Source organism: Stegastes partitus, unplaced genomic scaffold (assembly GCF_000690725.1).
Source record: "Stegastes partitus isolate 25-593 unplaced genomic scaffold, Stegastes_partitus-1.0.2 Scaffold360, whole genome shotgun sequence".
Lineage (NCBI taxonomy): Eukaryota > Metazoa > Chordata > Actinopteri > Pomacentridae > Stegastes > Stegastes partitus.
The window spans coordinates 209,322-223,533 of NW_007578091.1; the positions used below are offsets into that span (position 1 = coordinate 209,322).

A 14,212-nucleotide genomic window follows, 5' to 3' on the forward strand; every position below is an offset into this window, starting at 1 on the left:
GCGTGCAGACTCCTACCTGACCTGGTGCTCCAGGAAGCTCATGTAGCGGTACAGCAGCGTGTAGGAAGGCGACAGGATCCCCACCGACTTCATCCTCGCCCCCCTCTCCACCGTGCTCTCCACGGCCATGTTGGCGAAGCAGGCGAGGCCGAAGTAGGAGCCCTTACGGAAGTATCTGAGGAAGGAGAGAGAGGGAGACAGATGAGGCCATGAGTCATGAAAAGCAAAGGCGCTGCCAGATGGCTGGGCTGTTTTTTTTTTTCTCTCTCTCTCACTAGGCAACACTTTCTTTCGCTCTGTCCTGCCAGGACGGGGACATGGGGACGCATCCTAATACTTAAAATTAGCCTCCTCGGCTCTGTTGCTGGGTTCGGCTGATAAAGAAGCCGAAGAACTCGCTGGACTCACATGAAGTCTGTGGTGACTCGGTGGGAGCCGCTGGCGATGGCTTTGAACTCGACTCCCTCCAGGTCCATGTCTTTGGGCAGACACCACTCCAGCATGTTTCCTACCAAACAACAAGACACGATAATGAAACGCAGACAAGCAGACAAACACCAGACAGTCATCTCACGAAACAACAACTCCAGTTCCTCTGAATTCATTACACTGAACGTCGGAGCGACAGCTGAGCAAATATTCTCTGATGGGAGCAGGAAAACAGAGACGGTGACTCAGACGGTGTGGCTTCCAGTCTCATCACCAGATCCGTGCATCGGCCCGCCGGGCTCCTGCAGAAATATGAGCCGGTCGGACGTCAGACTGAAGCTGCAGGTTTGGATCGAGATTACGAGACACCTGCAGCCGAACACCGAAGATGCTTTATTGCCACTTTGACAGCTGGTGCTGACTTAAAGTGTTTAACTTTGGGTGTCGTGCAGAGCTGAGAGCCTGTTAAAGTGGTTTTATGTCTTATGAACGGGTCGCTGCTGGAGGAGGAAATGTCGAGGTGTAATTTTTTAAATAAAATCCGGCTGCTTTCTTTTGATTTCTAGCATATTTGGGAAGAATCCTCCTGAAATCGGTGTCGTGTCGAAGCATTTTTTGAGGGAATTTCTGATTTTATCGACTACCTGTTTCCAAAAGCCATCATCTAAGCAGTTTGATGCACCTCGTAGATGAGATCAGATGCTGTTTACTTGTATTGTAACATCTCATCAGAAACCACTTCTACTTTTTAATGCATTCTTTGGTTCTCTTGAGTTTTGTAGCACGAATCCTCTACCTGCTTCCACGAGAATATCTATCCCTCATCCTATCAGCCTGATGAAGCACTACTATGGTGGAAAACTGCAATTAATCCTAATTAGGTTGTAATAAATCATCTAATTGCTCAGCAGGCCTGTCGAAGCTGAAAGTTTCTGGCAGATATTTTAAGTCTAGGAACTATTTCCAGTGTCTCTTGTTCATATTGGGCTGTGAGCCTCGTGTGGCAGCTGTACTTTGCAATAATATGTTTAAAAAAAGGATTAAAAAGTACTTTTTTTGTCAGAATGGCATCTTCAAAACTTCTAAACTTCAGATTTTAAACCACTTCAGCGACACCCATAGGCGTAGATTTCAGGGGACTGGAGCTCAAAAGATATATGTTTAGAATTATAATTGAATAAAATGTGAAATATAAAACTGGCCACATTCAAACAAAACAAAAACAGGCATCAAAGAGGTCAAACACATAAATCCCGCCTGTATTTACATGCTTATCTATATGTGTGGTGACTCAGCAGGAATAATATTAAATGAGAAATGTGAGAATCTTTACTTTATTGCAATATATTATATTTAAAATCATCATCTGGTGTTTTCATTTGGTATTCCTAATGATCAGATTAAGCAAGTCCATGAAGTAATGACATTTTTCTGCCTTTTTATTTTGACAAAACTAATCTACAAATTTAATCACCAGATTGTATGTAACATGTTATTGAATTATATGATTAGATATTAATTTAGGCATGCATAAATCTAATTTTATGATGTATTTAATGTAGTCTTTGGTAAATAAATGATGTTTTTCTTTCTAGTTAACAATGAAAGAAGTGCACTTAAGCTGCTTTAAGGTAAAAAGTACTGGTCATAGAGGCAGATTTAAGGTGGAATGCAGAGAAACTGCTGCTGGAACAAGGCCTCCAACAGTCTTTACTCCTTCTAGTCTTTTTGTTATTGCAAAAAATATGAATATAAATTCCAGGCTCATACAATCACTGAGTCTATCGCGGACAACGTATTTAGATCCATATATATTCTTTAATGTCTTTAATTTTTACATGGTGCCTGAATTTTGTGCTTTGCTTTGAAAACATTTCCACCATAAACTGATGCAGAAAACTGGTGCATAAAAATTCACCAGAGCTCAGGAAAATCACTCAGAATTTCCTTTGGGAGGAACCACAGACTGAATGTGTCCCTTAAATGAAACCCTACACCCACATTAGCACCTGCTTTTCTCCTCTGTTTTAGGGCAGATTTTTCCTTTTAATAAGTAGAAATTGAATTAAAATTGTGAAATAAATAGATAAATATAACCTAAACCATACAATATATCATGTTTTTGTGAAGTTTTACCTTCTCAATCCTTCTACATGAGAAACTAAACAATTTATTTTGTGTTTTTGTTCAATTTTATGTGCATTTTCTCCACAGTCTTAACATCTGAGGGACATTTAACTGTGCAAACTATCGACATTCCTTCACGTGTCTTGAAGAGACTTTGTGCAACTACTTACTCACTGTTGCACCCCAGCTTTCTTTTAATTCTGCAAATGACAAAGCTGCACATTATCTACTGTCTGCCTCGACATCGTGATGTGAACAACCGTCACACTGCAGGTTGTGTAACGTGACCTAAGGCAAATGCATCATGCTCCAGTGTTTTTGTGCTTGACACAAAAAGAAAACCTGCACGAGTCTCATTTTTGATGACTAAAAAAAAAAAGTCTGTCTGATAGAATTTACTCCAATTTAAGCGTTTTTGGAGTTTTTCTTCAACTTTATTTACAAGATTTTGTTAACATGCAGGATCCAAGTGTGTGAAGAACAGGAGAGAAACACGGAAAAGAAAGATCTGGTAGAGAAAAGAAATGCAACGTCAACTGTATGGAAATATTTCAGGATTATGTTGAGCAAAAATAGGTACTTTGTCTGCAGTCTCTTACAATAGTTGGATGTTTTAACCATTTAAATCAGCACCATGAATTTGTGAAAAGCCAGATCTGACTGCCATCCAAAGCAAAAAAAACTATTTTGGATGACTGTGCCAGCGTTACACCACCTGAGAAAGGCTCCAACTGTTCTTTTTCAGCTTGTTTTTTAATTACTTTTTATTGTCGATGCAGATACGCTCCCCTGAAAAATCCCCTTGATCATTTTAAATGACTAATTCTTCTTCTTGACTCCTGTTTATTGTTTTTTTATATGTAAAACCCATTTTTTCCAACATTGTGCAGCCCTAATGCATGATGATGGTATATATTATCTTGATTTATCTGATGAAACCTGGTTCCAGTAACAAGGAAACATGTGGCTCATTAGTGGACACGGCAGCAGTATTGACTGCACAGGGCAGGAATTGATCCCACTGGTCTTCAAATTGAGCCATTTCCTGCAAAAGCGGCTCTGTGACCTGGTGGCACTAATTAAATATTGATATATATTTAAAATTCACATGATTTCACCCCATTCTTCTGGTCTCGTGCTGCAAAACCATAAAGTGGTCCATGCAGCTCCACCCTGATTTCAATCTCCTGTGTTCAAATGAGCTTTTCTCCATCATTTGAAAGCTAAAATCCTCCTCTTCAACGTGCCCCTCATTAAACATGCATGGGCCTTCTCTGCACAAACCACCAGCTGATTGATCTCCAGCACATCCTGACATTTTAGCAGGTGTGTCCAGGCTGCAGATGGCTGTCAGTGATGTCTCTAAACTTATGGCCAGGTCAGAGAAGCCACACCTGTAGGAGAAGAGTCTGCATCCTGTGCGTCTGACACATCAGCTGCTTGCATTTGGCACGACAGCATTCATTTTTATTTCCAGGCTATAAACATTAAACCACCTCCTTTTTTTCTCCTGTGATTCTTTTGTGTTTTCACAATCACATACTGTACATTATTTTTTACCTGATCTGGTATTGAATGTAACCACAAAGACGGACACAATCTGGTCCTTTTCCTCCCATTTCACCATCCTCTCCTCCAGCGACACCTCCCTCGGTCCTGCATCCGAGAGATGCTCCTCCTCGTCGGGCGCCAGCGCTCCATCCGTGCCCGCCGGAGCGCTGGAGGTCGCGGGCGGGGCGCCGCAGCCGTCTGAGGCAGCCCTGATGGGAGTGGGACCCCCCGGTCCGCTGCTCCACCCAAACCCCGGCGCGGCGGAGCATCCTGATAAGGCACGGCTGTTGGAGGGGCTCGACAGTCGGTCCTTAGCGTGAGGAGCCGCGGGAGCAGCACCGCCACCGGGCTTCTCCGCGGACGGAACCTCCTCCCAGTCCAGCAGAGGGGCTCGGTCCGACCGCTCCACCATCCTGTCGGCGGTCCCGCCTCGTCAGTCTCACCGCGGATCGTAAATGATGGCTCAGCCGACGGACACCAGGTCCATCCGCGGACAATCGCACCTCAAAGGGATCCCCGCATCGTCAACTTCCCCCGAACTGTTCACAAGCGTCGCATTTTGCTTCAAACCAACGTTGCGTGCAGCAGCTTTAAACGCGGAGCTTTTAATTCTTTTCTAGTCTCCGGTGATCATAAATTTGATGCTGTTGAGAGAGAGGGCAACTCCTTCGTCTGGTGCGAGTTACGTTCAAAGCCGCTCGCCGTTTATTGTCACAATCCCTTGTCTCGGAGCAGATATTGAACGTTTGTGAACGCGGCACCGTTTCGAGTTCTTGAATGCGCCCTGCAGCACAGCGTCGCGCTGAAGCGTCCTTTCTACAGCCGCACTTTCACAACAAAGATTAATGTTTTTAAAAAGCTTTGCACCCACAATCTAACGTGTAAAAATCTAAAATAGCAATACTGTGCAAATGTGTCGATAAATGTTATTTAAATGCGTCATATTTGCCTCTTTATAATTATTTTACAATTATTGGTGCGATTTGTTTGTGACGAATGTTGCGAAGCGAAATCCAGGCCACGGTTGGTGACATCCACCAGCGACACGTCAACCAGACGGAAGAAGCTCTCTGTCCAACCAGCCTGTCGCTGCATTCGTAAAATTAGGATTTGTTCTTACCGAAATGGGTGAGTGTTTTCATTTTTGGTCAGTTAAATATGTATTTTTCCTTTATTTACATGAAGGGTCCTAATTGGCTGCCGGTGTTTCCCTGTTTCGCTGCTGCCTCTTCCATTTAAAGCGCAGTGCGACTGTAGCCAGCTAGCATGCTAGCTAACGAGAGCTATTTACAGTCATTAATTTGCTATTCAGCCGTGGCGTTTGGTGGTTTCAAGCTCTTCCGAGCTCTGCTATTTAATAATGCATCCACATTGGTAACGGTGTTAAAGCACCAGTTAGCACCAGCGTGCCTCAGAGTCAGTTACCGTTGCTAAGCTAACCTCAGCTAGCTTTCTCGACCACCTGATTGATGCTGACAGTGAACGAGGCCACCAAGCAGGAAAAGTTCAGGTAGTTACAGAATCAGGAAACCTAATCACCGTATTTACTTACTTTGCTTTTCTCACTTATATGTTTATACACTGCCTCTATAGTGCCTCTACTTTTTAAACTTTTATTTTGATAGGCATTGATAAAGTTTTATGTTTTGTTTATGTCAAAAAGATTACTCATCACTAAAACCATGTGTCATATGGTAATTAGTAATCATATACTATCATCATGCATTAGGGCTTCACGACACTGGAAATAAAACTAACATTCGTTTTTCTGTTATATATATTTTGATTTTAAAAAGTGCAGGAGTTTCCACTAGTTATGTCTATTTGGAAAGAATTAATAATTCTGTAATGATTGGGGGGACTTTTAAGTTAGTTCATCCGCATGAAAAGTAATGAAAGAGGCAGTTTTGAACCTTTCTCATAAAAAATATCACTGGCAAAGGGGCTCCACAGTGTTTTTTACTCTGGATGGCTGTCAGATCAGACTTCACACTTGGCATAGAGATTTGTGGGACTGATTTAAAAGGTCAAACAAATTCCCTCGTGTGGTGGCGACATTTTTGGTCAACATCATCCTTCCTGTAGCTGAAATATTTCCATGGTTCCAATATTTTATGGCAAACCAACCTTCCTTTTTCAGAGTCTCTCTCTTTGCCTCTGCAGCAACAATAAAAAATAATTGCATAAAAGCTGTTTGTAACCTTTCAAGGCTGGTGCAGCACTTGTAAAGGCATCTAAAATAATTTTTTTTTATTGCTTTGGATGACATTTAAATCTGGCATTGCTCTTATAAAGCTTTGTGGTGCTCAATTAAATGGTTACAACATTCCTTGTGTTACCTTGTGTAGTGGCAACAGTTGTAAGACATTGCTAAAATACTACCATACAACTAATGCTGCATTTCTTTATGCAACCAAGTCTTCCTTTTCTGTCTGCTGCTGCTTTTGCTTTGCTCATGTGGAGCCTGCATGTCAACAAACCCTGTCTTGAAAGAAAAACTGCAAGAACTCTTGAACTGGAGGAAAAGGTGTTCTACCAGACAGACTTCTCTCCTAGATCAGTCATGGGAATGAGAACCATGTGAGCTTTCTTTTCGTGTCAAGCAACAAAAAAAAAAAATTGTAGCATGATGTGTTGGAGTTAACTTGCCTCTTTTTGCAGTGACTATCCTGAAACTATATATGATGAAGCTGTTGTCCCAGCACTAATTTCTTCTCCTGTGTGTCTTTCCTCCAGGTGGTTTGTTCTCTAGCCTCTTCTCGGGCCTGTTTGGCACCAGGGAAATGAGGATTTTAATCCTGGGTTTGGACGGTGCAGGAAAAACCACTATTCTGTACAGGCTTCAGGTTGGAGAGGTGGTCACCACAATCCCCAGTATGTACCGCTTCCCTCTGTTTCATGCTTGTGCAATCTTTATCCATCCTCGCACACCATCCTTAGATTCAAAACAGTTAAACGCTCAGGTAATCTGATGCACTATTTTTAACCTGGTCTTAGGAGAACAGCTTATTTATGTACTGTGATTAGATTATATTTGGCATTAACCAATAAGCCTGCAGGCAAAAGCTGTCACAGATGTCAACATTCATCTTTGACACAGGTGTTTTGTGAAGTGAAGCTGGTGGGAAAAACCCGTTTCACTGGTTATGATTAATAGGCTTAAACATAGTTACCTCAGTGTGTGCACATGTCAGTAGCACCTTCTTCTAGTGCCTTTAACAAACCACTTAATGTTAACAAGGATAGGCGACACCATTATCAAAAAATATGTGCCAAGTTTGTGTTCGTTAGACAGACAGTGATTTATATAGATGCGTACATGCTTCTTTAAACTCCAAATATAAGATATTCAGCTCAACTATGGACAAGTTTCCTAACAAACTTAGCTTTAGTTACACTGCTGTTGTCCTCTGCAGGTGCAGGTTACTCAGGGTAGCAGGGTTTTCTATGTTATTACCTCTAACTTCCCCCAGAGACGTGCTGTGTCACTGGGGCTTCAGGATTTTGTGGATTACCCTTTAGCTAGAATAAAGACATAATGCTGAATATTTTAAGTTCCATATTTAGAAATCCATGGAAATAATCCCCTAATGCCTTAAAATGGCTTGGATTTAACTGTACAACTCACCCTCCTTTACTATGCACAAACTGAACATGTCCACGCCTCGATCTCCGCCCTCCTTTCTGCCACCCGCTGCAGCTTGAGCACACCAGCTCACCAAGAGCTCTAAAACTACCTGACGCCACACAACGGCAAGTTCTGAAGAAGAATAATAATACAGAGACGTTTCAAATTGACCACATTGGTTTCTTAAATTCTCAGCCATGGGTCGGTTGCTGTTTTTTTTTTTTTTGCTCATTTTATGTCTTTCATCACCTACACAACATTAAAACCACATCCCTAATGTTGTGAAACTTTGAGTGGGTACTAATCACTGCATGCTGGGAACACTGAACAGACATGTTCTGATCTAATCAAAATTTCTTCATTATTATAGTCACTTTTTTCTTGCCTCCAAGACACTCGCTGCTTAATTTCTCACCTCTCGACAGGTGCAAGAGCAACGACATAATCACTGTTGCTCAATTTACCTGTCAGTGCTGTTAGTGTTGTGGCTGATCAATGTAGAAAACACCACATGGTCACATTAACAAGGTTAAAAATTGATTTTTAATAGAGTGAAATGCAATTAATCCTTGACTTACTATTAGTAGGAACAATGGCATGTCGTATGTTTTATTTCATAGATCTAGTGTGAATCATAGTCCGTGATTTATTGCTATAGAGGAAGAGTTACAGTTGAAACCAGAAATTTACATCCACTGTATAAAAAGACACACAACCTTTTTTTTCTCACTGTTTGACATTAAATCAGATTAAACTTTTCCTGTTTTAGGTCAGTTAGGATTACCAACATTATTTCTATTTGCTAAACGCCAGAATAATGAGAGACACTTTTTTATGACTTTCTTCAAAGTCAGAAGTTTACATCCATTTCCTTAGTATTTGGTAGCATTGCCTCTAAACTCTATGACTTGGGTCAAACTTTTTGGGTTTCCTTCCACAAGCTTCTCACAATAGTTTGATGAATTCTGGCCCATTCCTCCTGACAGAACTGGTGGAACTAAGTCAGGTTTGTTGGTCTCCTTGCTCCACTAATGTTCTCCAGGATTGAGATCAGGGCTTTGTGATGGCCACTCCACAACATTGACTTTGTTGCCCTGAAGCCTCTTTATAACTAATCTGGTGCTATGCTGAGGGTCATTGTCCATCTGAAGACCCATTTAAAGCTTTAACTTCCTGCTGATGTCTGGAGATGTTGCTTCAATATTTCCACATCATGTTCTTTCCTCATGATGCCATCTATTAACACCCCCACAGCATGATGCTGCCACCCCCGTGCTTCACAGTGGGAATGGTGTTCTCAGGCTTCAAGCTTCCCCCTTTTTCCTCCAAATGTACCGATGGTCATTAAGGCCAAACAGTTCAGTTTTAGTTTAATCAGATCACAGGACATGTCTCCACTAATGAAGCTCTTTGTCCCTGTGTGTATTTGCAAACTGTAATCTGACTTTTTTTATGTTGCTTTTGGAGTGATGTCTTCTTCCTCCCTGAGCATCCTTTCAGTCCATGTTGGTACAGGACTGGTTCCACTGTGGATAATGACTCTCTGACCAGCTTCAGCAGCATCTTCACAAAGTCTTTAACTTTTGTTCTGGGGTTGATTCAAAGCACTTCATTTCTGGGACACAGAACAGTCTCCTTCCTGAACAGTGTGATGGCTGGACATTCCCATGATGTTTATACTTGCATAATTGTTTAAACAGATGAACGTGGAACCTTCAGGTGTCTGGAAATTGTACCCAAGGTTGAACCAGACTTGCATCTCTTCCTGATATCTTGGCTGATTTTCTTAGATTTTCCATGTTGTCACTAAAGGAAGCAGTGTGTTTGAGGTGTGCCTCCAATTAACTCAAATTTCATAAATTAACCTAATAAAAACGCCCCATGACATCATCATCTGGGCTTTCCCAAATAGTTTGAAGGCATCTTAGCGCATGTAAACTTCTGGTTTAAACTATATATCATGTTGCCAGTACTGTGCCAGTTTTTAAACACAACTCCTCAATTAAAGTTTTGCATATTTTTTTTCTTACCACCTCATATAATCCATTGAGAATAGAAAAGGAACCAAGTAAAAGAACACTGTGTATGTGCGAATCATAATTGCAGCACTCTGCAGAAAAGTCACTGTACATCCTGATAAGGTGATGCTATTAATACTCCTCGTGTTCTCTGTCCTCACCGTCTGGATTTTTCTCCGTGCAGCGATCGGCTTCAACGTCGAGACAGTCACATACAAGAACCTGAAGTTCCAGGTTTGGGATCTGGGAGGACAGACGAGTATCAGGTAGGTGTGAATGACAGATGGTAACGGTGTGTAATTTATGCATATGGAACAGGAACACAGCTCGAAAAAGCAACTTGGAGACGAAATATTAATTATTTTATGAGTCAAATTGGGCATTTTTGAGCAACTAGTTCATATCTGTACCCATATTAACGAGCCTCCTCCTCATATTTCACGTTTGTCGCATTATTTTGTCTCCAGTCTTGCATCATTTCACTGTATAACTGTCATTTGCCCTCTGATGGACCTCGTCTTTGTGCCTCACAGGCCCTACTGGCGGTGTTACTACTCAAACACAGACGCCGTCATCTACGTCGTCGACAGCAGCGACCGCGACAGGATGGGCATCTCCAAGTCCGAGCTGGTGGCCATGTTGGAGGTGGGTGTGACCGTTCTCTGGTGGGCTTTTAGGTGTCTTTGATAGAGCTGTTATCAGTTTGAGAACACCATGGTATCTTGGTATTCCTCTGTTGAACACATAACCTGTGCGTAAAAAGTAGATGCAACCACTGATTTGTGTACTACCGCTTTGTAGCCTTAAATATGCAATTTGCATCTTGGATTTGCCAGGGATAATAAGCGAGCGGTGGATCTGACTGTAGCAAGGTCGCCACGCCTTGACACATACCCCGTTTTATTGCCTATTTCCCTGAAACAGGTGTGTCTTGTAGCGTAATTTACTACATAAACACCATGCTTTACTGAGAAACTTCAAACTAGAAATATGGACCATAAACTTGTGAGAAAAATGTTTAACAAATCAAGGGAGAAGTAGGATTATTTTCTCAGACTTCTATACAATCACACTTGTTTTTACAACTAGAGACATCATCCTTGCTGTCTAATAGAAAGAATGCAGCTTTAACCCATATTTTTATTCACTGTGGACTCATTTTTAGCTGCAGTATAAAGTCCTGCACCTCAATGGAAACAATACAACCATGACTAGAAGCAGAGAGAACTCAGAAATGTCTTTCATGCACATATATTTTAACAAAATCTTATTAGAGCTATTTTAAGGGAGAATGTAGCTTTAAAATACTAATAACCACAATTTCAGACTTGGTTCATCTTAGGTATGTCACATCACAGATGAGCAGTTCAAGGACTGTTGGGTTATTAAAAATCCAACAATTCTTTTTGTTTTTAACAGTTTCCCACTCTGAGAAATGGTGGTGATTGCAAACTATCTGGTTCTTGACATTATTATATGAGTTAGTTTAATGTTGTTGATATTGCTAACTGTAGCAGTGTTTGTGCTAAATGTTATTTAAAGCATTTAAATGTGGCTTGAAAATCATGTGACTGTGTAAATATGTCGTTTCACGTGATTCAATTTCAGAAGCTTTTTTTTTTGATTGAGGTTGACAAAAAAGAAGTATGCATGGTTTAAAAAAACCAAAATATTTATTTATTTTTAGATTGAATTAGTCAAATTCTGAGCCAAAACTGTGGTCAGGTCAACTAATCTGATTGTTTTTATTGGATTAGTCAACTCTAGACTCCAAAATTCAATATGAAAATGTCACATGTACATTCAGCCGTCCAAGGTTTTGAAACTGCATCCCTTGAAATGACCTTTCAGAAATTTCCAAGACAGAACAATTCAAACTGCATCAATTCAGGTGAAGCAAAACATTTCAAAGCTTTAAATTCAGTGGTATTTGAATGTAACTATAGACGGTTATTACAGATGTTATTGACCTTGATGAGACATGTCGAGCAGCTGCGTGGCTTTACTCCCCAGTTATTTGGAAATTAGTCTGAAAATGTCATTCTCATGACCGTTTTTTTGTGTCTCATCCAGGAAGAGGAGCTGAAGAAGGCGATCCTCGTGGTGTTTGCCAACAAACAGGACATGGACCAGGCGATGACGCCGACTGAAGTCGCCAACTCTCTGGGCCTTCCTGCCCTCAAAGACAGAAAATGGCAGATCTTCAAGACTTCGGCCTTGAAGGGCACAGGCCTGGACGAGGCTATGGAGTGGTAGGTTGTACTATACGTACAAAGTACAGGAATAAAGATACAGAAAACAAACAAAGTCACGAAGAAGCCCTTAGATTACCTTTGTTGCAGTGACTATGAAGGGTGTTCCCCTTTGATTGCTTTTCAACATTGAATCGTAGATAATTTATTTGTTTGTTTCTTGACAAGTATTTCCCTAAAAAGACTCTTTCATGTCAAAGTGAAAACAGATTCCTACAAAGTAATGTTGGTTAGTTAAAAATATGCAAAGTAAAACAAGCGATTGTGTGTTAACTCCCTTTAAATCAGTGTTTAGTAGATGCACCTTTGGCTGCAATTACAGCATTGAGCCTGTGTGGACACACTGCAATTTTGCCGCTTTTATTTATTTATTTTTTTTGCAAAACTGCTTAAGCAAGGTTGTGCATGGATCGCGAGTCAGCAGCTATTTTCATGTCCAGCCACAATTGGATTGAGGTCTGGGTTCTGACTCGACCACTCCAGAACATTCACATCGTTGTCTTTAAACCATTTCTGTGCAGCTTTGGCTCATTGTTATGCTAAAAAAAAAAAGTCTCCCAAGTTGCAGTTCTCTTTTAGATTGCATCAGGTTGTCCTCCAGGATTTGCCACATTCATTTTACCCTCTACAAGCCTTCCAGGGCCTGCTGCAGACAAGCATCCCTGCATGATGATGCTGCCACCTCCATGCGTCACAGTGGGGATGGTGGGTTTGTGGTGATATGCGGCGTTTCCTGTCCACCAAACATAGTGTTTAATCTCAATTTTGGTCCCGGCAGACTGAAGAACCTTCTTCTCGTTGACTTCAGTCTCCCACATGGCGAACTCTAGTCGAGACTTTTTAAACGGTGGCAAAGTAAACTCTGACATGAAAGAGTCTTGGAACACTTTATAAAGGCTCTGCACATATTGCTCAGTATTTTATCTCCTCTGTTTGTTCACTGAAGCTCTACTGTGTTTGCTCTGTGCTCGCAGGCTGGTGGATTCATTGAAGAGTCGGCAGTAAAGGACGCCACCCCTTCTGTACATACTCCTGACCTTTCACCCCTCTGTATGAAGCCTTGTGACTGACCCCATCCCCCCATTTCCCACTTTCTTTGGACTGGTGATTGCACTCCTATTCTCTCCTCTATCCTTTCCCCCCCTCCACCCACCTTACACCCATCTGAAGCCTTGGCCAAATCCTCCCAATGCCTAACGCCTTTCAAGCCTGGGACTGAGAAGCGAAGGCTGCAGTAACATCCGGACCGGACGCACAAAGTTTCCGGAGAACCTCAAGACCGAGGGACAACAGTTCGATCGCGGTTTCCACATTTTAAAATTCAGAAATGTGTCAGTTGTGAAAACGAATGCTAAGTTTCTTATTCCGTTTGCAGTAGTTTTGACACTATAATAAATCATCATGTGGTTTAAGTGGAGATTCTGTAGCATTTCAGTTGTGCGTAGAGCCACCAGGGGGCATCAGCGAGTCTTCAGGGGGCGAGTTTAACATAGCCAGGCTTACTTTGTGTTAGCTGGCTTGACAAAACCTGGTTAGCAACTTTCTCCGTTAACCAGGTTTGTAAAAAAAAATTAGGCTCCATGTGCTCCCATAAAAGTGACATTTTACTCTTTTTTTCTGCACAAACTGATCTTCAATCAAGAACAGGTGGTTGTACTGAAGCATGTAAAAATACAACAGACAGAACACTGCTTCTTCTTCTCACAGCTGTTTCAAATCCCAATCTGTGAACAGAGTCTCCTCCAGACGAGGTCAGCTGTGCAGGTTAAAAAAGAGCCAATCAGACAAACCTCTGCTGACTTGTATGAGACTGATTTCCTTCACTATATCCCAAAGTATTTCTCTGCACCCACTGTCCTCAAGCCAAGTGTTACTGCAGCCTCTGCTGTTTTTGTACTATATAGTCTGGCAGATGCAATGTCATGGATTTTCTATTTGTTTTTTTTCTTCTTCCTGTTGATTTGTGTCGTTTTAAATAATTTAGTGGTTAAAACCTTTTTTTTCCCCTCTCCCTCTATTGAAACCCTTTGGTTGCAGCTTTGGCATATTAGTCACTGAACACTAACTGTATGCTCAAAGTTTTCTGGTTGCATATTTATATCTGCTTGTACAGTGAAAATGATTCTCAGTAAAGATTGCTATCAGTGATTGTACCAACGGGAAGACTTTGTTAGGGTCCGAGCACTAACGGTGCAAGGACCCTATTG

The 14,212-nt window shown here is 41.5% G+C and overlaps 2 protein-coding genes across 2 annotated transcripts in view; one reads left to right on the plus strand and one right to left on the minus strand.

Annotated features, from left to right (window-relative positions):
- The window catches only part of LOC103359233 (protein LCHN-like), a 13,584-nt gene extending 9,042 nt beyond the window's left edge, over positions 1–4,542 (minus strand). The window contains exons 1-3 of the mRNA XM_008284470.1: positions 4,117–4,542; positions 409–508; positions 17–175 (exon numbers count right to left, since the gene is read on the minus strand). Of these exons, the coding sequence (XP_008282692.1) occupies positions 17–175; positions 409–508; positions 4,117–4,519 (662 nt within the window). The 5' untranslated portion in view covers positions 4,520–4,542. The remainder of the gene's footprint in view (positions 1–16; positions 176–408; positions 509–4,116) is intronic.
- A 580-nt stretch (positions 4,543–5,122) lies between these two features.
- On the plus strand, positions 5,123–14,158 carry arl1 (ADP-ribosylation factor-like 1). The gene is made up of 6 exons (XM_008284472.1): positions 5,123–5,235; positions 6,844–6,981; positions 9,938–10,019; positions 10,287–10,398; positions 11,827–12,005; positions 12,980–14,158. The coding sequence occupies exons 1-6, from the start codon at positions 5,232–5,234 to the stop codon at positions 13,008–13,010; spliced, it is 546 nt and encodes a 181-aa protein (XP_008282694.1). The 5' UTR covers positions 5,123–5,231; the 3' UTR covers positions 13,011–14,158.
- The last annotated feature ends 54 nt before the right edge of the window (positions 14,159–14,212 follow it).